The 27,909-nt window shown below is 41.3% G+C and overlaps 2 protein-coding genes across 5 annotated transcripts in view; both read right to left on the minus strand.

Moving 5' to 3' along the window:
* LOC134539861 (lysosomal alpha-mannosidase-like) overlaps window positions 1-13,829 on the minus strand; it is a 30,565-nt gene extending 16,736 nt beyond the window's left edge. For 3 of the 4 annotated variants that reach the window (XM_063382196.1, XM_063382193.1, XM_063382197.1), the window contains exons 1-6: window positions 13,312-13,829; window positions 8,558-8,660; window positions 7,425-7,506; window positions 5,194-5,379; window positions 3,547-3,749; window positions 1,819-1,973 (exon numbers count right to left, since the gene is read on the minus strand). In XM_063382196.1, coding sequence (XP_063238266.1) covers window positions 1,819-1,973; window positions 3,547-3,749; window positions 5,194-5,379; window positions 7,425-7,506; window positions 8,558-8,660; window positions 13,312-13,395 — 813 coding nt within the window. In that variant the 5' untranslated portion in view covers window positions 13,396-13,829. The other variant, XM_063382194.1, reaches the window with a different exon arrangement.
* A 2,264-nt stretch (window positions 13,830-16,093) lies between these two features.
* LOC134539850 (integumentary mucin A.1-like) lies at window positions 16,094-26,139 on the minus strand. Its single transcript, XM_063382157.1, has 2 exons — window positions 25,867-26,139; window positions 16,094-19,907 (listed from the first exon to the last, which is right to left on the minus strand). Exon 2 carries the CDS (start codon window positions 19,895-19,897, stop codon window positions 18,461-18,463), a length of 1,437 nt encoding a protein of 478 aa, XP_063238227.1. The 5' UTR covers window positions 19,898-19,907; window positions 25,867-26,139; the 3' UTR covers window positions 16,094-18,460.
* Between the last annotated feature and the right edge of the window lie 1,770 nt (window positions 26,140-27,909).

Below are 27,909 nucleotides of genomic sequence, written 5' to 3' on the forward strand. Positions count from 1 at the left end.
TTCATGGAGTCTATCCTATAGGTCAGCGAAATCGCGAATTTTTCTGGTCTCTACTCATTGCTGGAGCCCCCAATATCTCTCTGATTCACTGGCTACCAAAGTATATTTGAAGCACCTATACATCTGCTTCATGTTCGTGATTGGACTACAGTGTTCTTGACGACCCTGAGACAGTTGTAATCAAAGAGAAGAATTGTTCACCCAATCACGTGCGACCCGCCAAAGGACGTGACCAGAGACCGTAAAAATTCGCAGATTCATTTCGCGATAGTCTGAAATTCATACACTTATACCTTTAAGCTGCTCTTGCTATTGGCTCACTGCTCGTCTGGGCGACTCTGGGCCAGTGAGAAACCCTCAACCAAAGAAGTGATGAATCTCGGGCAAACCAGTTGAGACGACTCACAAGTCGGCAGCCAACGAACTGGCGCTATTTGCCTGAGTGTACAGAGAAGACCGTGTAGACTATCTTGAAGGTCAAAGAAACCGCGAATTTTTCAGGTCCCTAGACGTGACCTTTGAGCACTCTGAAAAGGCTTGATTATGCACAGGCAGTTTGAGTCCATCCTGTGGTGGGATGAATCCGCGAAATAAATTGAGGCCCTATTAATGTTATCGCATTTGTTTAATATTAAAACCTACCACTTAAACGACCATTGTAACTGGTGTAAGGAAACTGTAACATTCAGTAATTGGAGTTAACGTCGAAGTCAGGTGGATAACCACGTTGTTGAATGAAAACATGAGCCTCGTCAGTGGTGTATGTGTGTTATTGAGGCGGGATGATAAGCGCGACGCTCGCTGGTATTACAAGCGCGGTATCGCCTCTAAGCGCAAGGCTCTGAACTGACACGCGGTCTTCTAGTCGTCACAGGATAACTGTGAAATTTGAGCGGTGACCGTAACATTATATTGCGGGGAAATTAAGATAAAGGTGTAATGCAAGTCCCTTAAGTGCTTTCAAGAATCTGTACTGGTTGTTTTACGTCTAAAAATTACTCTGAAAACACGTGTTTTAGCCATTTTAACTCTTCTAAAAATACAGTTTAAAAACGTCATCCGAAATCAAAAGTACTTTTCGGCCCTCAGTGAACTCTTAAATGCTTTTCCGTAAGCAGACCCCAACTCGGATATAATTAGTTTTGTAATCGCGTTGTTTTTCCTGAAGCTCTGCGCACCGTGTGTGTGTGTGCCCGGGTAGGCATGTCAGTCGAGCACCGGCAGTTATCTTTACCTATAGGGACAGGAAAAATTCGCGTGTTCAATGACCTCTAGGATGAACTCCATAGTTCTACGTACACCCGGTCAAATGCCACCCACTCATTGGCTGCTGTCTTGTGAGACGTCCCTACGTAGCAGCCTGTGATTCGTATAAAGCTTTGGTCGGGGCGTTTCTCATCGGCCCAGCATCATCCAGGTGAGCTGTGAGCCAATAGCTAGAGACCGGAAAAATTCGCGAATTCATTTCGCGATAGGCTAAAATAAATTATAGTTATACCTCAGTACTGCCTCTGCTATTGGCTCACAACTCACCTGGATGACTCTGGGCCAATTAGAAACACGAAACCAAAGCTTTATACGAATCACAGGCTGCTACTTTGGGACGTCTCACAAGACGGCAGCCAATGAGTGGGTGACATTTGACCGAGTGTACGTGTAACTATGGAGTTCATCCTAGATGTCATTGAACCCGCGAATTTTTCCGGTCCCTAGGTATAACTATTTGTATTTTTAGCCTATCGCGAGAAATGAATTCGCGAATTTTTCCGGTGTCTACGGTGAGCTGTACAACGGAACCACTGGGGACAATGGCGCTACCACGGCCTCGGCGTTCCAGTCGCCGATGTCCGGGTCTGAGCACAGAGGGTCCCAGCAGCAGCGGGGCGGCGGGTGGTAGTGGTCCCACAGCACCGTGGAGAACAGCTCCTCCGCCCCCTGTTGCCCCTCCGCCCCCTGTTGACCCTCCGCCCGGCCTGCAACACGCGCACCGCGTCCTCAGGGCTGGCGCGTCCACACAGGCGAACTAGGCAACTGCCCAGGGCGCCAAGTAGCTGGGGGCGGCGCAGCACGACACATAACAGCTCATATAATATGTTTAACGATTATTGAAAACTAGATGAAAATGGATTTTTGTAACAGTTTGGAATGTTTATGTTGATATAAGTAATTATTTAAAGTCCACGGTCACCTATTTATGATTTGTAATAAGTAAAAAAGTAAAAAAAACAAAAAAACACAAGCCTGCTTACATTTGATTGTTGACAAGATCTTAGGCTTACGTAATGTATTTTGAGGCAAGGAAAAAATTTTTTTGGGGTGTCCGGCGTTAGAGGGTGTGGGGGGGGGGGGGGGGCATTAAGGTTTTTCGCCTAGGGCGCCAATTTACCTTGCACCGGCCCTGCGCGTCCTTCACCTCCCGACCTCTCCCATCTTCAACAGCGCAGCGGGGACGCACCACAACGCCGAAATACCACAACGCCGAACGTACAATAACGCCGAAAATCATAACGCCGAATGCCAAATTGACCGTAACGCCGACAGCTAGAAAACTGCTGTGAACCACAACGCCGAAAAATGTCATTGCAGGACTGCCACAAAGGTTAGGTGAGGTAAGGATAGCACACAAATTCATTCAAATGTTATTCAATTTTGCTCCTGTGACACCCCCCCCCCCCTTCACCACAGCAACATTTTTCGGCGTTATGGTACACAGCAGTTTTCTAGCTGTTGGCTTTGCGGTCAATTTGGCATTTGGCTTTATGGTATTCGGCGTTGTGGTATTTCGGCGTTGTGGTAACGACGGTTATAAAAGATGAAATAAATACAATTAATGTTGATATGAATGTCGCGTTTGAAATATTTTTTTTTGTAAATAGTGTTTAAGAAGTTTAAAAATCCAGGAAGAACATCATAACAAATGTTTATATATATCGACATACGACCACCCAGGAGGAGGTATATCGACAGACGACCACCCAGGAGGAGGTATATCGACAGACGACCACCCAGGAGGAGGTATATCGACAGACGACCACCCAGGAGGAGGTATATCGACAGACGACCACCCAGGAGGAGGTATATCGACAGACGACCACCCAGGAGGAGGTATATCGACAGACGACCACCCAGGAGGAGGTATATCGACAGACGACCACCCAGGAGGAGGTATATCGACAGACGACCACCCAGGAGGAGGTATGTGGACTGTCGACCACCCAGGAGGAGGTAGGTATATGGACTGACTGTCACCCAGGAGGAGGTACATGGACTTACGCCCACCCAGGAGGAGGTATATGGACTGACGGTCGCCCAGGAGGAGGTATATCGACAGACGACCACCCAGGAGGAGGTATATCGACAGACGACCACCCAGGAGGAGGTATATCGACAGACGACCACCCAGGAGGAGGTATGTGGACTGTCGACCACCCAGGAGGAGGTAGGTATATGGACTGACTGTCACCCAGGAGGAGGTACATGGACTTACGCCCACCCAGGAGGAGGTATAGCGACTGACGGTCGCCCAGGAGGAGGCACACGGCTCACCCTGGTCGCCGGCGCCCCACAGGAACTCCATGCCGCGCGCCGTCTCGCGGGCCAGCTTGTCGCGGTAGTCGATGCGGTTGAGCACGAGGCCGTCGAAGCCCATGAGCGCCAACATGGCGGCGGTCTGGCGGGAGTGGCCGAAGGAGTCTATCTGCCAGCCGACCCGCGGCACTCCGCACGGGCCCAGGCTGTCGTTCAGGCGCCTGCGCAGTGCGAGCAGCCTTCCTGTTCCCTCCGGTGGTTCTTCTGGTTTGGTTAACATAACCAGGGGTGCAACAACAGGGAGGGGGCAAACGGTGGCAAAGAAAGTGCCGTTAAATCAATTTTTAGATAATAAAACTGCTTAAATAGCACCATTTTCCACCTTGAAATACAAATTTTCCCGGAGGAGTACCCCCGGACCCCCCGTTTCAATAGGGGAGATCGATGATTCTTTATAAAAAGGTATATTGCCCCTCCCCCCTTTTGGAAATTTAGTTGTTGCGCCCCTGAACATAACCGTATCTGATTGCTTATAAAATCTTTTTTTTTCTTCCAAAAAAAGTCATTAATTATTCGTTTCTATGTTTTTAAAGGTAAATATTTATGTCATGTCCTAGCATGTATACATCTTTCGATTATACCTTTTATATGTAGCCTGTTCTTAAAAGCTAAATTTTTTATAGATCATTCATAGATTAAAAAAAAAATTAGGTATATCAAAACCCCTGAAAAAAAATAATTTTTGTATGGTTATAGATAAACTAAATTTTTATTGATTTGATTAGTTTGGTATCAAAAATAAAGAGTTATAAGACAACGTCCATACACGAAACCGATAGTCCATAACTGTCCACAACATGGTTTCACGGACTTACTTAAAAAAAATTTCCTTGAAGTTCATAATAAAAAACATTAAAATAGGACGTGTTTTGAAGAACAATGTTTAATAAACAATGAAATATGGTTATGTATTGAATTAATACAAATGATATGCAAGATAACGAAATAAAATAAGCATATTAACGTAGTATACTACACTCCTTAAGGCTCTGATGTACCCGCTCTACTGGGTTATTGCTGTTTCATCTCCATGCCGTCGTGCGTTATCCGGGACGCTTCTTTCCTTTCCCCAGGTGGACTCGCCGACGCGTGCCTGAACTGTGCTCTCATTGGCCGCACCTCATGCTGAAGAGGGTGGAAGAGGGTGGAAGAAAGCCGCGCGGCTAGACAAACCTTTCAAAGGTGAAAGTAATTGGTCGAATTCGTCGCAAGACGATTAGGAGCAATACGAAATGGTGGCGAGAATAAAACTATATGTATGTGTTCGTGTGTGTATATGTATGTATGTGTGTGTATATATATATAATTTAACAGTAAAAGGAAAGTTTGTTTGGTTAGGTGGAGGATTTTAATCTTTACCAATATTATAAGCAACAAATTTTAAAGTGCTATCGGCCAATGTGACAACCATACTTGTGTTACTATCGTAGGATTCCATTAGCGAGAGTCCATTATAGGTTTTAACTTGCTGCTGGAGTCATTCCTTCGTTGAAATAATGTTGGAAATATTCCTTCGTTTTTTTTCTAATTCTTTAAAAAAAACTGCAAGCTTAGCTACTTGGCATTGTTGAGGTCTCTCGACGGCGTGTGGGTCGGCGGCGGTACCTGAGCCCCCAGCTGAAGTTGTCGATGATGGCGAGGTAGCTGGTGGTGGCCTCGTCGCTCATGGTCCAGCCGCCCCCGGCCACGTGCAGGCGCCCCGCCTCCACCAGGCGGCGGTAGGCGGCCCGCCTCCGCGCGTCCTGCTGCCGCCACCACATCCACAGGTAGGCCGTCTCCACCTGCACGAACCTGCCCCCGGCGGCGCCACACAGTCACTGCGCCCGTTCCCACGGCCCCCCTCGTTCCATCAGGGGTTCACCCAGCCCCACCCTTGTGGGGGGCATGACCCCCTCCATGCCAGGACCCTGGACCCAGGGGTCCACCCGGCCCCACCCTTGTGGGGGGCATGACCCCCTCCATGCCAGGACCCTGGACCCAGGGGTTCACCCAGCCCCACCCTTGTGGGGGGCATGACCCCCTCCATGCCAGGACCCTGGACCCAGGGGTCCACCCGGCCCCACCCTTGTGGGGGGCATGACACCCTCCATGCCAGGACCCTGGACCCAGGGGTCCACCAGCCCCACCCTTGTGGGGGGCATGACCCCCTCCATGCCAGGACCCTGGACCCAGGGGTCGACCCGGCCCCACCCTTGTGGGGGCCATGCCTGTTCCGTACTCATCTCTCGCCCGTGCCCCATGGAAAAAGTATTTCATCCTCGTTTCTGACGAATCAACCAAAAAACACTGATACAACTGAGTTTTATTATCTATAAACAGAAGCCTGGACACCAATTTCCCATATTTACAACTTCAGAAACGACAAACATCCAAACAAACTTTCATCCCTTATTTAACTCTCTTAGGGGAAGTATTTTCAAAAATATCCTTTCTTAGTGCTCGCCTACGTTATATAAGGAACTCTTGTGCAAAATTTCATTTTGCCAGTAAGTGTGAGTAAAATATGTAGATTCAGGAAGTGTGTTATGAAGGCTAGTTGTAATAACAAATATTCTTTAGCTATTATGAGGCTACCCAAAAAAAAGTTTGTGTTAGAGTATGAATGTATGGGAAGGAGGTTTTGAGTTTGATAGACACTGGAGCTAATTGTAGTTTCGTGCAACAAGAAATTCTGGTTAAGTTGGTGAGAAAAAGGAAATATCTGGATTTTTTTTTTAACGAAAAGGGATGAAAATATAACATACTACAACAAAAAAGGCTTGTGTACATTTGAAAATAGAACATTTCTCTTCGACACGAGAGTTTTGATTAATTCCTAACCTGAATTAAGAGTTAAGGTTTGTTTTGGATTTTATTTTAGGGAAAATCAAGCTATCATTTATTCAAAAGAAGGATTTTTGAGATTATAATTTAATGAAAAGGTTACAATTGAGTTGCAAATGAATAAGGAAAAAAAGGAAAGTTTTTTTTTTGTTGGGGGGGGGGGGATGGAAGGGCTACAATACCATCTATTAGAAAGTTAGTTTCAGCAAATTCAAAAGTTGAGTAAAATATGATGTCATTACTATGAAAATAGGAAATTGTACAATTATGCCTTATAGCATAACCAGCATGGATGACAATCCTGTAAAATGTAGATCTTACTAATGTGTTCTCCCCCCTTCCCAAATGTATGTAGGCCCTATTTCATAAGGTTGTTAAAGGATTAAAGGTAAATTATATGATTGTTCCATCCACATCTAATTATGGTCCTCAGGTTTTTTAAATGTTAATAAAAAATTGGGGTAAATACCGTTCGGTTTTGGATTACAGTCTTTTAAATTAAAAGATAAATTTGGAAACAACTTCCATGGCTCTTTTTCCATTTATGCCAGCCTGTAATGATTGGACATCGGATCACGTTTGCTGCTCACTGATCACTGCTTACTAAGTTCAATATTGATTTTAAGCATACAAAAGGAACAGATAATTTGGTTGCTGACACCTTATCCAGGATGTTCGATTGCGAGGAATTTGTGGAACAAAGTGATGGCGACAGTAGTTAGTTATAAACTTGTAATGTATTAAGGGAGTTGCCACAAGGATTCACAAATTTGGAGGAGTTGCAATCTGAGGATGAAGAAGTTAAGGAAATAATATTTAATTTAGGCATAGCGAGTACAAAAAAATTTATAGATGAAGGAGGAGTTTTGTGTTGGGTTAAAGATGGGCAAAGTAGAAGTTTTGTTCCAAAGGAGTAACGAAAATGGTGGCTAAGAATCATCATGATTTGTGTGTAGGAGCACATGGAGGTTGGATAAAAATATAGATAGAATTTCACGCGAGGGTTATCTTACCTTCTGTCTGGGTTTTCTTGTAGTGCTTCGAAAACGGAATTCAGTATGGCGGAAACATTCGCATTGTGAATGAAGTTGCGCTCTGAAAGAATAAAAGTAGATATAAAAAGGCATGATGTCATGAGTAAGGGCGAGGTCATATACGTTACCTCTAAAGGAGTCTAACAGTAAGAAGAACACAGTTTTATTCTTAACGTTACTTAAAGCTAAGTGTGACTATATATGCATGGGAATAGACCCTTATAAGGGGGGGGGGGGGCTGTTATTGAGAAGCCCTTAACCGGGGGAGGGGCGAGACAACTTTCGTTTGTAAAAGCAGAACAGGTTTGATAAATGTAAACGTCAGTAATATATTTCATGGGAAACTTTCTGTATATTTTAAAGTTTTCTGTTTATTGTGTGCATATAGGCCAAAATATGGTGAGCAAACAAGTGTTCATGCAATAAGTAGAGACCGGAAAAATTCATAGATTCATTTCGCGATAGTCTGAAATTCGTACACGTATACCTTTAAGCTGCTATTGCTATTGGCTCACTGTTGGTCTGGGCGACTCTGGGCCAATGAGAAACCCCTCAACCGAAGAAGTGACGAATCTCGGGCAAACACCAGTTGAGACGACTCACAAGCCAGCAGCCAAACGAACTGGCATTTATTTGCCCGAGTGTACAGAGAAACTGTGTGGACTATCCTGTAGTTCATCGAAACCGCGAATTTTTCAGGTCCCTAGCCAATAAGCAGAAAACTTTAAAATAGACAGACAGTTTCCCATAAATAGGGACCTGAAAAATTCATGGTTTCGATGACCTCCAGGATAGTCTACACGGTCCTCTGTACACTCGGGGCAAATAACGGCCAGTTCGTTGGCTGCTGACTTGTGAGTCGTCTCAACTGGTGTTTGCCCGAGATTCGTCACTTCTTCGGTTGAGGGGTTTCTCATTGGCCCAGAGTCGCCCAGACCAACAGTGAGCCGATAGCAAGAGCAGCTTTGAGGTATACGTGTAAGAATTTCAGACTATCACGAGACGAATCTGCGAATTTTTCCGGTCTATAAACATGCGGTAGTTTATATCAGCCCCTTCCACAGTCGCTGATATGCGAATGAGAGAGAGAGCAGGGCGGGGGCTGCACTTACGCCCGAGGTAGTACTCCTCCGGGGTCTTGAGCCAGCCCACGTCGTCGTGCGAGTGGGGGATCACGTGGACGTTGAGCGCGCCCTCCTGCACCGGGTGGCAGGACTGGCAAACACAGCGCACACGCACGAATTTATATAATTTACCGATTGATTCGATCTATTCGTGTCCTCGTTCGATACTATATCGATACAGAAATATTAGTTTTACATAAAAAATATTAATTACAAAAAAAATGGGTGCGTGTACTTTAGGTACGCGCGTGAGAAGTTATACTTCTTTGGCATCATTAAAAAATAGTTTTTAATTGCATGCAAATAATTCTCCAAAGTAGCGTTATTCTCCATGGGAGCGTTAAACGTTTAACGCAACCTTGTTGGAAGTCGCGTTAGAAGTATAACTTCAATAAATATGGTGGAAAGTCCTAAAAGAGGCTTAAGTTCATCTACTACCAGCCTCCAGTAAGCCGATGATGACATATTGGCCACCATCTTAGAAATTCGTAATTATCGTGTGTGTGTCACCGTGGTACCACACAATGTCGCTCTAGCTACACTTACACCTGTACCTGCACAACGGTACCGCGACGGACCGACAGACAGTGCACAGCCTATACCGGTGGACCTAGAGATTTGAAGTCTGAAGGAAATATTTTTGAGAACCCCAGGATTGCACTGAAGAAGGATTTTTTTTAAATCCCATCCCTAAGGGTATGTAAAGCTTGTACGAAAAAAAAAAATTAAAGTAACGATGATACAATTTTGTAAAAGTACTCTTCAAAAGAATTAAAATAACGTTACATAAATTTTTTTTTTTCAAATTTATCTCCAGAAGGAGATAAAAATTCCAATTTTTTGGTCGAAAATCATATTTGGCAACGAGTGTTGCATTGTTGATGCTTCACTCGTCTCCATGGCAATGGCTATCGCATTGCCAAAGCATTCTTCATCTTAGCGGGGTGTTAAAGATGAAAATTTCCCCCCCCCCCTTTTTTTTTCTTCAAGTAAATGTCCTACAATCTTGAAACTCGACAGTGATGTTCCTTACGTTACATGACCTTCAACTATGGACGAGTTTTCCCGAAAATCAGCTCCCAAGGGTGGTTTGGACCGGGCAACGCCTGGTAATTCAGCTAGTTGTGAATAAGCAGGGAGAACGAGTCATTTATGGAACTTTTTCAATGTTACACCCTTCATCCCCCCTCCTTCATCATATTATTCCCTTTCCCCTTTCCATTTCACTCCCTTCACCGCCTCCTCGCCTTATAAGGGAATTGGGTTTGTTTCCCAGGTCAAACATCTATTGTTTATTGTTTAACATCATGATAATTTACCACATTTACTAGAGGGTTGTGTGAAATATCTGCATTATCTTTTTTTCATCCTTTCAACAGAATAATATCTAACCATAAAAATGGTACCACTACACAAGTCCAACCATCTTTCGAAAATAAAATTCTGATGCTCATTTCGGTAATGCTGCGCCTGTAAACCAATAAAAAATTATTAAATATTAAAAATAAACATTTTAAAATAATTTGGCTGAATTTACAGATTTTCAATATGGCAGCTATTGATACGTATTCCCTTCCGCATTTCCCCTTCAGACCCTTTTTGTCCTCAAGATATTCGTCGACCGGCTGACAGTTCCACAAACTTATACGAACGAAAATATAACAATCAAACCACCCAAAATTTTAAAACAATAGAACATTTTGTAAGATTTACTTTCCTGACATGTTGTCAACCTAAGTATAACCATTTTATTTCATTCTCTATTTAACTAGCAGTTTTTTTTAAACGATTTATTTCAAGAGTTCTGATGTATTAGGTGTATATGTATGTTCATGTGTATTGTATATCGTACATATATGTATGTGAGTGCTGAAATCTTCATCTGTTACAACATACATATTACTGGTATAAATTAAAAAAAAATTTACCATTACGATTAGAGACAGGAGATAAATTACAGTGCATTACAGCTACAGTACGTATTACAGTACGCATTACAGCTATGTACAGTCAGTCGCCTGGAACTCATAGCGTTTACTACTCCAGCATAACAGGCTATGTGGTCAGTGTGGTAATATTGTTGGAACTTGCGGGTGGTAACGTCTGCATGATTACATGATATTGTGCGGCCATTTTCTTTTCTTCAGCTAATTGTTGCGCCATGTTGGTTAGACGACCAAAACATTGGCTGAAATGTAGTGATTGCATTGTGTAATCAGTTTTAATTAACTGTTTTTTTATGAAAGTGACTGTTTTTAACGACGAAGATTCTAATTAATGCTTATTAACAATCATTTGACATTATAAAACACCATTTCCGCAATGTTTTGAGCGGAATAATATGGCGACGGTGAGGTTAAAGAGTGACTTCAATCACGTCACAGCACACCGTCTGCTGACAATTCCTGACTCCATGGTTGCAACATACTGGGTCGCATCATCATTGGAAATCAGCTTTCGTCTCTCCACAGCTGATAAGTCAACACAATGGTGGGTTCTTCTGTTTGTCTCAAGTAATGGATCTAGTATTTTTTAATTTTTTTTTACTGCCAGAAATAAACATTCCACTTACACTAGTCATTCTGCTATCGGCCTGTTGAGTACGTAGCGCATGGTTTCGAAATGAGACAATGGAGTGTTGCGAAATTGATCACGCGGAATGCTGACGTGACCTTGAGTTCTTGCATGACGCGTGGTTTTCCGTGCTGTCAGGTACAAGTGGCAGGCTACCCGTGTAGCAGTTGTCTGTATAGATGGGCTAACGATTGAAAAACTTAAGAACAATAACCTCAACCTGTACCTACGTCAATGGACGCGTGGTTAAGTGAATACCGCGTATATCCAATTCATGATTTACTTGGTGGTCGTGAATTCCATCTAATGCAAACGGGCGAGAATGCAGCCATATGATATTAGCATTACTTTTGTATTTGTAGACATTTCGGTTATGAATCGTTGTTGACTAATTATTTGGCCAACGTAATCTTTTTTTTTATCTGTGGTGCAATTGGTTATCTTTCTACTTGAAAAAACCAGACAGAAAAAAAATTGCAACATTTCAGCTCGCAATATAGAATTCATACACAAAATTCAGGATCACAAATATTTAACTTTAGTATGAAAATACTATTTCATGCAGGGGCGCAACAACAGAGGGGGGGGGGCAAGGGTATTTTGCCCCCCCTCTGAAACCTTGAAGTGGGGGCAAACGGGGGCAAAGAAAGTGCTGTGTAATCAATTTTTAGATAATAAAACTGCTTAAATAGCACCATTTTCCACCTTGAAATACAAATTTTCCCAGGGTAGGACCCCCGGACCCCCCCCCCCCTCTCCCTTCAATAGGGGGATCGATGATTCTTTATAAAAAGGTATATTGACCCCCCTTTGGAAATTTAGTTGTTGCGCCCCTGATTTATGATATATCATGTATTCCAAGTCACCATAAAATTTATGTAAAGTTAAAACATGTGTTAATTAATTGTAAAGACATTTTCATTGACTCGTATAATTGCTAAAATTTACCAGAAACACATCAATAATAACGAATTTTCGAAATCATGAAACAAAATAAAGATCCAGAACAGAGATATTTTTATATTTTCGGACGATTTCATGTTAAGTATATTATCTTTTCTTGCTAATCATTCCGGATTTCCTACTCCTTTCGTACCATATCATAACATACTTTCCCGAAGGAAATATTATTTTGCGCCAACAACTCATTCTACTGTGCTCTGATTGGTGCTCCTCATAATTCTTAAGGAACAAATAAAATATAACCATCTGTATTATAACTTTTAGTCAGCTTATTACTTTAGTCCACGTTTCAGTAGTTTTTATTAACACGTTTTTTTGTCTCCATTTGAGTTATTCTTATAACGTTTTAAACGTGTCGTATTCCAAAAAAAAATAAAAAATCTGAAGTAATGTCACGTACAAACAAAATGGAACGCGGTTCCGAAGCTAACGGGTGTAGGACTTGCAGAGCAGCCGTGGAGCTAGTGCTCGGGTGCAGCGCAGGGTGTCCACAAGGAAAAAATATTTCGTACCAACTTAGGCGAGAAAAAACTACCAGATTTGAAGAAAAAAAAAGTACTAAATTATAATTTGTTATGGTTTTAACAATTTAGGAAGTTATTATGACATTGCAATGCTCGGACTTAAATATCACACCACACACACACACATACATTCCATAGTTTTTAAAAATAATTACGCTGAATAATAAAACATATTGGAGTTACTGTAATATTATTATGTTAAAGAAAACAGTACTATATCTGAACGTAAATGTACTAGACCACTAAAGTACTAGATCTAGTAGGAAAGTACTAACGGTGGACACCCTGGTGCAGCGTGTGAAGTGCAATCACGCGCACGGGCTGTTGCGCAACAGGCCCTGACCCCTGACCCCGGGCGCCGCCCGGTCTTGTGGCCGAGTCAGCGGTCCGTCGACAACCCCCTCCACCACGTCACGTCCCCTCCCGACCCCACGAGATAACCTCCGGGAGAGAGCACCTCGTTGCCCTTCCAGCCATCAGGGAAGGGGATGAGATCGCGTTTTAATGTTATACGTCTTCAGGCGCGAGAGTGCATTTTTACGATGCGCGCGCAGCATGCAAACAAAAATTGACAGGATGAAAATAAAACAACTATACCTTTAGAAAATGGCAGCGAAAACCTGTGATCTTCATTCGTCTGACTTTCCTTGAGCCCTTACATCGAGCGTGGTCGAGACTTACTGCGTATCCGCAGGCGGAGTCGGCTTCCGCTAGCGCGCTCTGCAGGGAGAGCAAGATGGCAGACACCACCAGTAGCGGCTGCATGGCGGTGCTCTTCACGGAGAGACTGCAGCCACAGCGTCTCTGCCGGGGAGTATGCTCTTCACGGAGAGACTGCAGCCACAGCGTCTCTGCCGGGGAGTATGCTCTTCACGGAGAGACTGCAGCCACAGCGTCTCTGCCGGGGAGTATGCTCTTCACGGAGAGACTGTAGCCACAGCGTCTCTGCCGGGAAAGTATGCTCTTCACGGAGAGACTGTAGCCACAGCGTCTCTGCCGGGAAAGTATGCTCTTCACGGAGAGACTGCAGCCACAGCGTCTCTGCCGGGGAAGTATGCTCTTCACGGAGAGACTGTAGCCACAGCGTCTCTGCCGGGAAAGTATGCTCTTCACTGAGAGACTGTAGCCACAGCGTCTCTGCCGGGGAAGTATGCTCTTCACGGAGAGACTGTAGCCACAGCGTCTCTGCCGGGGAAGTATGCTCTTCACGGAGAGACTGTAGCCACGAGAGGGCTCGTCGCTTGCTGACGCTGCGTTGTCGGTGACCCCGCGGCCTTGACCGCGCGGGACGTCTCCACGTTTCGATCTTCATGAGGATTGTGCAACCTCATGGACCAGAGTCACAACTCACAACAATCATAATTAGAGACTGGAAAAATTCGCGCTTTCAATAACCTCTATGGTGGACTCCTTAATCCCCTACATAATCAGGAAATTACCACCTGCTCGTTATAGGTTAATAATTAGAGAATTTTAAGATGGTGGTCAAGATGGCAGACAAGATGAAAGTTACCACGATGGTCTGGTAATAAACACTATAATAAAATATTAAATTATATTATAATAAATTAAATAAATATTTTAGTATAAAATTAATTTTTTTACATCGTCCATGGATCTAACCGATAACTGGAATCAGTCGGGTCAGTCACTTAATGAGTCGTTGTTTGATTAATTTTTCCTTCCGAATTCTAGGTTAATAATTAGATATTTTCATGATGGCTGTGAAGATGGCTGACAAAATAGCGGATGTCGAGGTAATGAATACTACTTCACTCTGGCTGGTAAAAATTAAATTAATATGGTGGCAGCACTTTCTAGCAAACTAAAATAAAATACGGCCGCCATGACATCATACTGGCTGACGTATTATATGCACTCATTTAGTGCTGAAAGGCCAGTCTGCCGGTGACCTCCAAGGTGGAAGGATCCATTGCCATTTTTATTTTGTCCTCCCTGTGTTCGAAACCAAAACTCCGAGCTCCACGATGTATGTGTGCTTTATAATTAAAATTTTATTAAAATATTTATTTTTTAAAAAATTTTAAATTTTCTCGATTTTATAGCATAATAATTACAGATTTTCAAGATGGCGGCCATAACTAAAAATGCAACAATGACATCGTGTTTCAAAATGAAGGGGAAAATGGCGGAATGTGTTTTATTAAAATTTAATGATATATTTTTTATCATTAAAAAATTTTCCCAAAAATTTTCTGATAATAATTACAGTTACATCATAATTCAAAATGGCGGACAGTTTTAGAATCTAATATGGCGAATAGCAAAATGGAAGGTGTGACATAATTCAAAATAGCGTAAACCAAGATGGCGTATCCTATATGGCCGCCAGGGTCAAGGTAAAAGGTCAAGGTCATCCAATATGGCTGTCGTGACGTCACAATCCAAGAAGGCGTACACCGCCATCACCACACTTTGACTCCAGCTGCTGGAGGAACTGTTATATACTATGTACTCTTGGCCATGTTAACCAGTCATTGGAACTGCATTAATTTGCTTCAACCAAGATTAAAGTTATGCTTATTTGCGCATTTGTTTTAGAATTCAAATTTCGTAAGTATTTTTGCTATGTTTATCATTTATGCTGTAATTTTGTGTGGGTGGACGTGTCAGAAAAGAAATGTGTGCGTAAAACGTGACTAAACTGATCAGTTGGCCAATAACAAATTCATCGGTTTTTTATCCTTCTTCTTTATCTTCAACTACCTCTTGGCGATTGGCTTGACCATGGATGTGCGATGTAACGTTTTTAATAATCTATACATATCAATGCAGTACCTGTATCAGTTCATCCTTTACGTACTTGAAATTTAAAATAAAAATGAGAACGAAGTCGTGTGTTGTGCTGATCCGCGGAGGGGGGGGGGGGTGGTGGGGGGAGGAGGGGGGGGGGGACCTCTGTGGCCACTCATATCCGTTGGATCCGCGCGTGACTGCAAGCAAGTGCTGACGCAATCCCTTGTCGTGACTACATATTACACCGTGGTCAATCACTGTGTTTGTGCGTGTGCTCATCTTCAAGTCATCGGACGTAAAACTCATAAAATAAAAAAAAATAAAAAATAATGATATTACTAGGAGGGTATCATAGTTCATTTCGATAGTTGAAAAAAAAAAAGTGGGTGATAGAGAATAATTTCCCACTTTGCTTTCAAAAAAAATTTTTTTTCCCATTGTAAATGGGAATTATTTATATATTTTTTGCGGATTTTTTTTTCTTTGTTTGTGGGAAAGTTGTTGTATAAACAGCCGCCCCCCCCCCCCCCCCCCCAAACCAAAAGCCTTCTGTGGGTGCCTGGACATTAATTTCTTTAAAACAGGAACACGCAAATAGGAGAAATGAGTGCTAACGAGAAGGAATAGTAGTGGTCTGTCGCATGGAACTGTTACACTACATCGGAATCAGGATATCCGGGTCAAAAACGGTTAAGAGAAATAAATAGTCTAAGTATAATATATTTATTCACATAAATTTTCAGCTTGTTAAGATACAACTTGTGATGAAACTTTAAAAAAAAAAATTGTATGTACTTAATAACGTTTACCTGAAACAAATACATACGTTCAGTGTTAATTTCATTCTTAATAATACAACTGTATAAATACTGTTAACAGTCACTATTTTACAGTTTAAAAAAGGATTATTGATATTTACAATTGGATTTAAAAGGAAAGCCAAATTCTCAATACAGAGCTATAAAAAATATTATTTGAATTTATACTCCTAATTCAGGCTGTCACGATGTTGACACAGACGCGAAGCTACCTGCTATTCGTGGGCTATAGCGCATTTCATTTTTGGATTGCAGTGTGCATTTAAGTGTGCATTTACTCTCTCTTTCTTGTGCACGATTTATGCCAAGAGCGTTATCAGTATTTAATTTTTATTTCTAAGGAGTCGTAAACTAAAGAAGCCATCTTGGTTTCAACTGTTTTTTCAACATTTTTTTATGTCATTGAATATTAAAATATTTGCTTTTTTTTTTTTAGCAGAGCACACAATTTAATGGAAGGCCTTGTTATTAAAAGTTTCTAATTTATTAGTACTAATTTAATTGTTTTAACCAAGTGAAAGACTGCAACAACTAGTTGCTTATGTAGAATAATAAACTCATTTTTAGCATTGGATTGATTATTTTTTTCTTTCAGAATAACTACAAATGAAATAATATGTACTATGAATATACGATGTTTTATGATCTCAGAAAAATTAACAAATAGTAAAGTTAAAAAAATATATCTAAACTTACTATGCATTATTGAAGATGATAAACAAAACAAGGTTTTTTATTTTTTATTTTCCGAAGTTGGATAGTATGATTGTTGTCGCCATTACTCTATACTGCAATCTAAGCGTGGGACAGACCATAGTGTCAGGCCCACTTGTCTGTGTTCATGTCTTTGTTCGTCGGTATGTTGAAAACAAGCAGGAATAAGCATCCGAGGTCCGAACCATGATCGTGTTATTCCGAACAAGTCGACCGATATGAGCACGAGCTGCAAGAATCCGTGGCGCGTCGCGCAGTAGTGGTGTAAGCATGTAGGTCTGAGCAGGTTCGCAGGGTTCAGGCATGCCTGTGTTTGACGTGTGTGACGTCTTTGCAAAGAGCTCGGCGTGACTCGAAGAAAGCGTCGGTGGGTTCAGGACGCAAGGGTTGCGTAGAGACCGAGTTGAACGGCTGATTGGAATCTTCATCGAGGTTGACATCGCGCGGTTGCAGCATCAGTGAACTCGGGCGCTGCAGGCGGGGTTGTCATTGCAGGCGGCGCCCCTGGTGGCCGCTGGCTGAACTGCACCCGCCAGGATCCTCCCGTGGCAGACTACAGCCGAGCTCTGGCTGTTCCAGAGGGCACAGTGCCACGCACTGTCGGTCATAGAACAAGAAGTGCGACTCTTACAGTGGGATCTGAAGCCATGTTTTGCGCGACGCGCTATCTGTCGGGTAGGCCTGTTACTACTAGCAAAAAAAAACTACTTGACGACTAATTGCTTAGTAGAAGAGATTTAATCTGGACCAAAAAATTAATTTTGGTTTGTAATTTTAAAAAAAATTGTAAATATCAGTCATATTTGGCTACCAAAATAAAGTGAATTAATTTTTAACTGGTTTGTTTTCCTGATAATATTTGATGCATTGCTTCTCACGTTCATTGTAGCTATATTAGAAATGTATTATGAAAGCTATTATCTAGAGGATGAACCAAAAAATACTTAAAAAAAAATAGGTCCCAATCTCGGCAGTTAGAGTTTCTCCCCGATGGGTACAGTTGCAGGGGAAAAATTATTTGAGGGAAATTTGCATAAAAAATGGTTTGATAAAGAATGGTTGTCCGACAAAACGGTTGATGGGAGATATTGAACTCCGTTACAGATGCATAGAATACAATTGTTAAAGGGAAATTGCAAGATGGACAATGCATAAAGCATAGTTGCAGGTGCCATAGTTACACTAGGGGGATAGTTTGGCGGAGAATTGAAGTCTTTAAGAATTTTTATTGGGGATTTTTGTCTCAGTTACAGTTGCATGGGTGATTGTTGTCTTAAATACATTTGATTGGAGGAAAATTGCATGAAGGATTATTGCATGAGATAAATTTGTAGAGGAAAATTGCGTAAGTCAATTGCACCGAAGACCATTACATGAGGGACAGACATGGCATTAGTGACAATTGAATCGGGAGTAATTTCATGAGGGGGCAGTTTTGAGTTTAAAAAAATTGACGGAGTAGTTGTTGGGAGACAATGGTCTGAGATACGGTTCTACAGGGAAAAAAAATTGCCTAAGGTTTAATTGAATGAGACAGAATTTCATGAGGGACAGTTGCACGAGGGACAATTACATGGGGGACAGTTACAGGAAGGACAGCTGCAAGGGGGACAACTGCAGTGGGGACAATTTCCTGAGAGAACATTGATTGATATACATTTGGAGCGACAATCGTTTGTTGTACTATTGGCTTTAGCACTATTTCCTGAGAAACAATTACAGGGGGCACAATTGCATGGGGCACAATTGCATGGGGCACAATTACATGGGGCACAATTACAGGGAGGACAATCATTAGGGAGACAGTTACAGTTGGAACAATTGCCTAGGGGACAGTTTGTTGAAGGTGTAGGAATGGTGGTTGAGAGTTGGCCTTCTGGTGAAGTAGTTGTTGAGGGAATTTCTTCAGTGGAGTTATTGTCTATGGAAAGTTGTGTTGAAGAATCGCTGTGTATCGGAATGTTTGTAGAGGATTGGTCGTCCAGTGGAGGAGTTGTTGTGTCAATGTCGCCTAGGGTAAGGTTTGTTGACGGTTGTGTGACTACAAGGATGCTATTTGTGGTTGTGGTTTCTTTTGGTGTATCAGGCGTGGTACTGAGGCATTCGATTGTACAATCGCATATGCTATCGCTTGTTGAAGGTTGAGTGACTGTAGGAGTGATGGTTTGGTTTGTGTTTTCTGTTGCATTAGTTGAGGCACTGTTCAGTGCGTCACAGTCGCACGGGGGACAAATCGTCGTTGAATTGTTGCCCAGATGAGTTGTTTGCGTGGTGTGGTATCCGGAAGGCGTGGTTGTTGAGGCAGGGCCGTCCTGAGGCGTTGTTGGGGCATGGCCGTCCTGAGGCATTGTTGGGGCATGGTCGTCCGGAGGCGTTGTTGGGGCATGGCCGTCCTGAGGCGTTGTTGGGGCATGGCCGTCCTGAGGCGTTGTTGGGGCATGGCCGTCCTGAGGCATTGTTGGGGCATGGTCGTCCTGAGGCGTTGTTGGGGCATGGCCGTCCTGAGGCATTGTTGGGGCATGGCCGTCCTGAGGCGTTGTTGGGGCATTGTCGTCCTGAGGCGTTGTTGGGGCACGGCCGTCCTGAGGCGTTGTTGGGGCATTGTCGTCCTGAGGCGTAGTTTCTGTGGGGTGTTGTCCTGTTGTGGTAGAGTTGTCTTCGCAATTTCCATTGTGGTCACAGCCGGGGTTACAACCTATCTGGGTGCAATCGCTGCCGTTGTGACCGTTGTCGTCGTCGTCGTAGTACAATGCTTCCGCAGGGAAATAATGGTTCCGTTGTTTGTGCCCTGGGTGATTGCCGCGCGGGTTGGATCTCCTGGCCGGCGGATGCGGGTCCTGTGGATGGTCGGCGTGTTGGTCGGCGGGGAGGGGGGGACCAGCGGCTCCCCGGGGACTGCGCATGCGCCGTGCCGAGGTGCCGGTGGTCGCCAGCGCGCCGATCACCAGCAGCGCGACTAGACTCGCTGCGCCTGACATGGCGGCTCCGCTGCCGGGGAAACAAACAACAACAAAATTGGTTGTCTGATGTTATGTCATTTATAATTTCATTTACCCAAGTGTATGTCTATGTATATTTGTACCTCTATTTAATTGACACCTAACTGTGGCCTACATGATATCAGCACATACCATCGGAGAGCCACATAAGTAATATCGATTTTTCTACACAGTTTAACACAGCCCAACGTGTTACATGTATGTTTATCTCCATAGAAGTGGGGCCTATATATATATATATATATATGTATATATATATATATATATATATATACACTGACATATAAAGTGTGTGGGTTTATCTCCATACAAAAGTGTAAAGTCGGTTTACGGACGATAGTTCAACGTGACAACGTCATAACAAAACATTGATGAAATGATTGCAACCTTTTATGAATAAAATTGAATCATTTTTATTGATCTATCACTATTTTGTATGGATACAAAGAAGGAGTGAAATGAAATCTACAATTTAATTGATATTTTACTTTTATTTGCACTCATTAATTCAAATATGTTTATTACTTTAACAAACAGATTATTTTAACTATAACTTTTATACATGTTTGCTATTTAACTTCTTCCAATCTGTGTTATTCTGTTGAGGATAGGACGATGATAGGAAAAGTAGGAAACGAATGGGAGTGTTTCAAAAGTTTAATGTGCCTCGAAAAATTCAAATCGATGGTTGTTCCAATCGAGTGGAAGAGAGATAGATGCTGCGCAAGCGTACAATGAGCGTAACGGGACACAGCTTAACGGGACAATGTGCGTAACGGGACACTTTTTCGTGCGTTAATCGATTTATTAGACGTCGTCACGTCAAAAAAAAAAAAACAAGTATTGCTCCAATAAAGTTCTCTAACCAAGTGCGCATACATTGATCCGACATTTTAATCTATTATAAATCACAGGGTAGAATAAAAAAAAATTATAAATTTTAAGCAAATATGTCATTTACATCACTTTATAATGCAGTTGCAAACAACACTTCACGATTTTTTTTTCACGGAAAATAAAAATCAAAGGTATTGCTTTGAATAATGTTGAGGTTTTTTTTTTTAACAAACTAGTTATGGAAGGTTGGCTACTCGTTGTCGCCGGTTTGGTCCGGATTCACAGGACACCGCAGGGCTTAACTACACATGAAAGTGACGCAAGTGGGAGCTCCAGAGGGCCAACGGCTATCGTTATCTCGGTTTATATACTTCCATGTTTCTGTTTTCCCTTTCAATTATACTTTTTATGCGCGTTATTGAAAAAAAATATGAGACTGTGGTGCGACTCTAAAGATCACTTCATTTACATTTGATTAACTATGAACTGTGCTACGGCCTAGTTTATAGACTAGGCAAGCACGCAAGATGCAATATGTTCAGCAAAAACATTATAAGCTATGCTGGTGTAGAAACTACGCAAGCCCCGATAACGCAATGCAAGTATTTTTCAAATTCCAAATTTATTGCGTTTGGCTTGTGTTTCCGACGGCCATGTTTGAAGACAAGTGTTCCGAAAACTTGGAAGTCGCAGACTTTATTTTCATTGCTGTCCACGATGTTATTTTTATTCTATACACCATGTTTAAACTTGTTAAACTGTCACATCGTGAAAGAAAGTAATACTTTTAACTTAAATTATTGAGAATCTCTTGGTTTTTTTTTTATTTTATAAATTCGTTAAAAATTCCTAATAAACTTATTTAAATGTATATGTTTTTCATTCTTATTATTAATACCAGTCAAATATAAAGTTAAAAAAGTTTTAAAATTCTTTACTTTATTTAAATCTTATATAAAATATACGAGGGCTATCCGTAAAGTAAGATCTGTTTGGTCATTAAAAAAATTAACTCGTGAAAAAAAAAAATTTTTTTAGTTTTGTTATACTCCAGACCTATTTTTTTTACATTTTTACAAAGTTGTCATTTAGTTCAAATAACTTTTCGCAACGCCGCGTTAGTTTTTTTTTTTTTTTTTTTTAAAAAAACACTCTGCATAGAAGTTCGCCGCCTGGAATTAAAACCAGTTGATGGTCGTATTTTTGTAATGTTTGTGGTAATTGTTGACCCACGTTTCATTAAATCAACCAAAACAACGCCCTTTTCGTCACAAAAAAAAACTGTAGCCATCATTTTTCGATTCGAGTACGGCGGAGATCGCTTAAACTTTTTACGGGATGTTTACTAAGCGCCTGTACTTAGGCTACGCGCATTACGTATTCGAAGTCCGTGATGCCTATGGCCGAGGCGTCTATTTCATTCCCCTTAGCTAGCGGTGGTCACCTTTAACACCTAAACTAAACATTATAGGTGCTGGTCATAAATTTAATAACTGTTTATTTCGATAATGTTTCTGATCTCTAGTTTTAATGTACGTTGCTGGATAATAACTTTCGAATTGTATTGCAGAGCTTTTTAGTCATTAGAAATAATATTTTAACATCCCTAGTGGAGCAGTTTTACAAAAAATAATCTACATATGTATAAAAATGAATGTTTATTTGTCCCTTACGCGTTCTTAAATCATTCATCGGATTGTAATGAAACTTTGCACACTTGACCTTTGAAACACGAGGAAGGTCGCTGATTCCGATAAAGCTAATTCTTAAAGCAGAATTTAATTACCCTTGATGCTATTTCGCCATTTCATTGTTAACGCATCGTTCATACGATCTCAAAGAAATGTTGCACCCTTGACCTTTGAAACACGAGGAAGGTTACTGTCTAAGTGAGATAACGTACACTATATGGCGCGCAAGTCGTACAGGATAACTACCAGTAAATATTTTATGACAGTTCCTCTCTTCTATTGTCCGTATAATAATGGTGGCGCACGAGTCGTATCCATGGAGGCAGTGACGCAGCCAGGGGGGGGGGGTTAGGGGCTCAACCCTCCCCCCCCTAGCTCAAAATCTTTAATTTCTTATTCATCACTCAAACAAATTTCATATTAAAATTAATAAAATGTTTACCATTACATTATTTAAATTTAAGAACCGAAAACTGCTAAAATAGCACTATTTTACACCTTAAAATCCAAATTTTCCCGGAGGAGGACCCCTGGACCCCCCGTTTTAATACAGGGGGGGGGGGGGGGGCATGCTTCTTAACACCCCCCATACACAAATCCTGGCTACGCCACTGCATGGAGGTATTAATCTATGGAGCGGGTGGGTGTCTGATTTGAAGTGGAAGTCAACGGGAAGCCTTCATTTCACAGACGAAAGAGCCACACCCGAAGTTCCCCGAAGTTCATGCTCGCTTTTTTTTCCGTTCTATCTCATTGTATAAACCGGTGTGGCATTAAATTTTGCGGTCGATTAGGATAGGTTAGCTACATTATAAATATTTTAAAACACTGTGGATGGTTGGTTATATTAGTTAAGTACAGCTACATTAAAAATACTGTAAAATCATTTTATGGTTGCTTAGCAAATAACTTTTTAATATGTAGCTACCCTAACCAAATAAACCGTGCACAACGTTTTAAAGTATTTTTAATGTAGCTAACCTAACCTTTTACAATGAACAAAACAAAAACCCGAAGATGCACAATCGGGCGTTTTGCTCTCTCGTCTGTGAAAAGAAGGCTTCCCGGAAGTCAACTGGTTATCAATTGGATAGCAAAACAAATCGTAGCTGTACAAAGGCGTATACGTGTGAGAGAGAGAGCGAGAGGGGGGGGGGGTGAATTCAATAATTAAAGAAATAAATTGATGTAGAAATAACTGTGAATTTTTACAAACTGGTTCTTTTACTATTTTTCAACATGCACCCCACAAATATCAATACACTTGTCTCAATGATGAATTAGTTTTTTTATACCTGATGCAAAGAAGTGTTTGTCTTTTTGTTTGAGCAACTTTACCACAAATTCCTTGTGCGCTCCTGATTATTCATCTTAATATTTGGTTGGTTTTCTCCGTGTGCTCCTGGTTATTCCTGGCGAGACTTCTGCTGATATTATACGAGTGAATGTGGTTATTTATGATAAATAAATGTCTTTATGAAACATTTTTTTGCTTGATGATTCATGCAATTTTATTCAGAATAACATGTTATTAGTGAATTTATGTTACCAAATCAGCACTTATAATATATTTTTTTCCAGGTAGAATTCTAACAAAAAATCATTACTAATTTAAATAATATTCCTATAACACTATCATGCAAGACGAACTTCCTTCCCCTTGATGTCTTGCGAAGCCCTCCTCTTGCAATCGTGAGTGAGCATCCCGCATCCCACATAAAACACCGACTGCCGGTACGACATAGCATGTTGCAAGAATCGGGACTACTTGCAGCAATTTATTTGCATGAGATAAATTAACTCTCGCTGTTGATTGGATCTATTGTATCCAGTTACAGCCTTGTATGCTCGCATCATCTTAGCCATTGTTGCCATGTAGCCTGGTTGCCTTGCAGACTTGTAATCTCCTAGACTTGTAGCTTCGTATCCAACTTCGTAGTCCTGAAGTCTCGAAACCTTTTGCCACGTAGCCTCGTAGTCTCGTAGCTAGTTGGTGCCTCGTAGACTCGTAGTCTCATAGTCCTGTTGCCTCGTAGTAAGAATTTTTTTTTTAATTTTATTGGGATTGGAAGTGTTTTGTTAATTTTTTTACATAAATTACGGTGATCGAAACTAGGACAGAAATCAATTAAAACATCAGTTAATTAATAAGTAATTTTTTGATGAATTTTGGAATTTTTCCCGAATTTCTAGCTAAATAATTACAGATTTTCAAAAAAAATTGTTGTTTCAAATATGGCGGATGTGGAGTCATCTAAAATGGCCGCCGAGGTCCTGATCATAGTCAATGAGCGGCGGACACGCCCGAACATGACCGATTCCTCACGATTGGTAAGCCATAACTGAGTAAGCCACCATGCCATAGTCCCATAAGAATAACAGGAGGCCCGTATAGGCTATTATACACTACTTATACCTTTAAAAAAAAAAAAAAAAAACTGAATGAATCATTGAAACGCATGGCGGCCATTGCCTAATTTCCAATTAATATATGAACTGAAGTAAATACCCGGTATAATTTTTTATCCGCACTGTTAGGTCTCTTATAATGTTTTAATTGTGCAGGTTTTATAAACTTTTAATTTTTAGTGTTTGTGCCTAATAATTGCGTGTTCACAGCAACCACGGAGCTCGACATTGTGAAGTTGGCATTCAGAGACCCACAGGGCACGAATGGTCATTTATGTTTTCCAATTGTATTTCGGGTGCCGTAGTGTGGAGTTAATGAATAAATGTTTATTTTTAGAATCTCTTTTATATTTTGGCACTGCGCACCCTTTCATATTCCTCACCCCCCTTTACACTTGGGCAGTGAAACACTCCTGGGTGTTACCTCTACAAGTGTAACACAACAATCGACAGATGTGCTTCACGTGCAAGACAACTTCATCAGTAAATCGCACGAGACTAATTACCAAAGCATATATAAAAATGTCTGGGCATCAGGGGCGTAGTAACCGGGGGGACAGGGGGGACGTGTCCCCCTGAACTTTTTCGGTGGAGGGGACTATCCCCCCCTCCCCCCCAACTTTCTAGACCGTAATATTTTTATTTTATAATATTATTCTGCCCAACTTTATTTGTAATTTCTTCACTATCAAACTTTGTCTTAAGGAAACAATAATAATTTTAACATCGATGTATCCAATTGTTAGATACAAAAACTGCTTAAAAAGCGCTATTTTGCACTTTTAAAATCAAAATTTTCTGGTGGAGGACCCCCGGACCCCCCGTCTTAGTAAGAGGGGAATGGGTTTACATTACATCAAAATCATTATTTGTCCCCCCCAACTTTATGAACACACTACGCCAATGGGTATCTGTAGAGGATTCCTTACCACCTGCCACGGGTGTTAAAAAAGTACTAACATTCCAATAATTCCACAGTGAATAAGTTTTGAATAATATGGAGTCCCTTACTTTTCTGACGAGCTGAGTCCTGGGCAGACGCGCAGCTAACAGGAACTTCCAACCCAATGGAAGTTCGCGTGCGGCAATTCGTCTTACATACTTAACTCGTTGCACCTTTTAGCATTTGCCTCCTGTTACAGCCATAAAAATGTAATAGGCCGCACAGTTAAAAACGGAATAAGTGGCATCAGTTACGGCAGTTACTCTTTTACACGTTTAACGACTTTGCTTGGCGGAGTCGCATTTCGCTCGCGGCCGCGCGTGAAGGGAAACCATTTACAACGCGGAATTCTCCCTCCCTCTTCCCCTCTCCAAAACTAGCTTTGCGTGCGCACCGGAGTACACGCAAGAGAAGGTATCAGTGACATATATGTTTGGTCTCTTCTAACACATTTATGTTCCACTTGTTGCAACATGGAGAGGAAAGTATGTAACCAACACAAAAAATATAATCCCTCATATTCGACCGCCAACGACCAATGCGATATCATGTAGCCTACAATGGGACATAAAGAACTATTTGTGTTGGTCTGACTGTAGTTTGCAGTGGTAATGGTAGTCCAAGTAATAGCCCCTGTCTTGTGCGCATCGTTTTACCTTGAGTCACAATGCCGCGAGGGCATGAAAAGCTCATTAGCCAATGAAACACAAGGTCACCGTGACGTAAACTCGACAAAATACGCGCCCCCTACGGTAAATTTCTTGGACGTACTCTAAACGAAAATTTTTGCTTGGAAAAATTACATTGGATTGCGGCTAGAGTTTATGACACCATGTTGTGTAGATAAATATATGAAAATGGGCGCCACAGCAATTCAAATTTTTGACGGTTATCTATATGACTGTAAATTTTTCAAGCAAAGTGGTACAAGATTTAAAACAAGTTTTACCAATTAATGTTGAACAGGTTTTTGAGCGAAAACGTGGAATGGTGTTTCTCTGTTTTATTTATTTTTTTATTCTAGCTATGTTTTCAAACTTTTTCCCCGAACATGCTCACAGTTTACTCATGGTGGTTATGCTGCTGCCCTTCTGGTTGAACACGAAACTTCCAAAACCCACCTGAATGCTGTAATTAATTTTGCAGGACACCATAAAGAAGTATTATCAACTGACACAAGAGGGAGATGTAACAAACTCCTGGCGAGAAGTTCTCAGGAAATTGATAAGTGTGATAGTTTTTATTAGAGAAAAAAATCAAAAACTTCTGTCTCTGAGAAACGATAACTACCTGGGACTTGATTTTCAGATATTTAGAGGAACACGTCCGTGTTGAAATATTTGTACCTAACATTAACGCATGATTAGGCCCACAAAGCTAACGATATATTGATAGCCATTGATAAAGACTTTGGTGTTATCCGTGACAAACATTGAAGAACTTATCTCTAAAGTGTATCCGGATGTGGCCAATATCCATGAATAAAATTGTAAATGGGTGTGTGATAGGTCAATTTTAGCTGCCAGGAATATAAGCGTTGACGCCATCAATGACAAAATAATTTCTTAACTACCAGGCGACGGCGTAAATTACCCTCAAGATTTTTTAAATTCATTTAATCTGTGTGGACTACCCCCGCATTCGTTGAAATTAAAAATTGCCATTCCAATTATTATATTATTACGTAACTTTAGACCACCAAATTTATGTAACGGAACCAGACTTCAAGTGAAATTTCTTAGAAACAATGTCATAGTAGCTATAGTTTTGACTGGGCCAGAAGTTGGGCAAACGGTACAAATACCTCACATTCCGATAATACCCACATATTTACCATTTAGTTTTAAAAGGTTACAATTACCTGTGAAGGTATCGTTTGCAGTCACTATATATAAAGATCAAGGACAAACTTTTAAAGTAGGTATGTCAGAATAGATTTGAGAGAAAACTGTTTTTACTACGGACAATTATATGTTGCTTATCTAGATCAGGTTGCGGAGAAAAGAGAGAGAGAGTGTGTGTGTGTGTGTGTGTGTGTGTGTGTATATATATATATATATATATATATATATATATATATATATATATATATATATATATATATATACCAG

Source organism: Bacillus rossius, chromosome 16 (assembly GCF_032445375.1).
Source record: "Bacillus rossius redtenbacheri isolate Brsri chromosome 16, Brsri_v3, whole genome shotgun sequence".
Classification (NCBI taxonomy): domain Eukaryota; kingdom Metazoa; phylum Arthropoda; class Insecta; order Phasmatodea; family Bacillidae; genus Bacillus; species Bacillus rossius.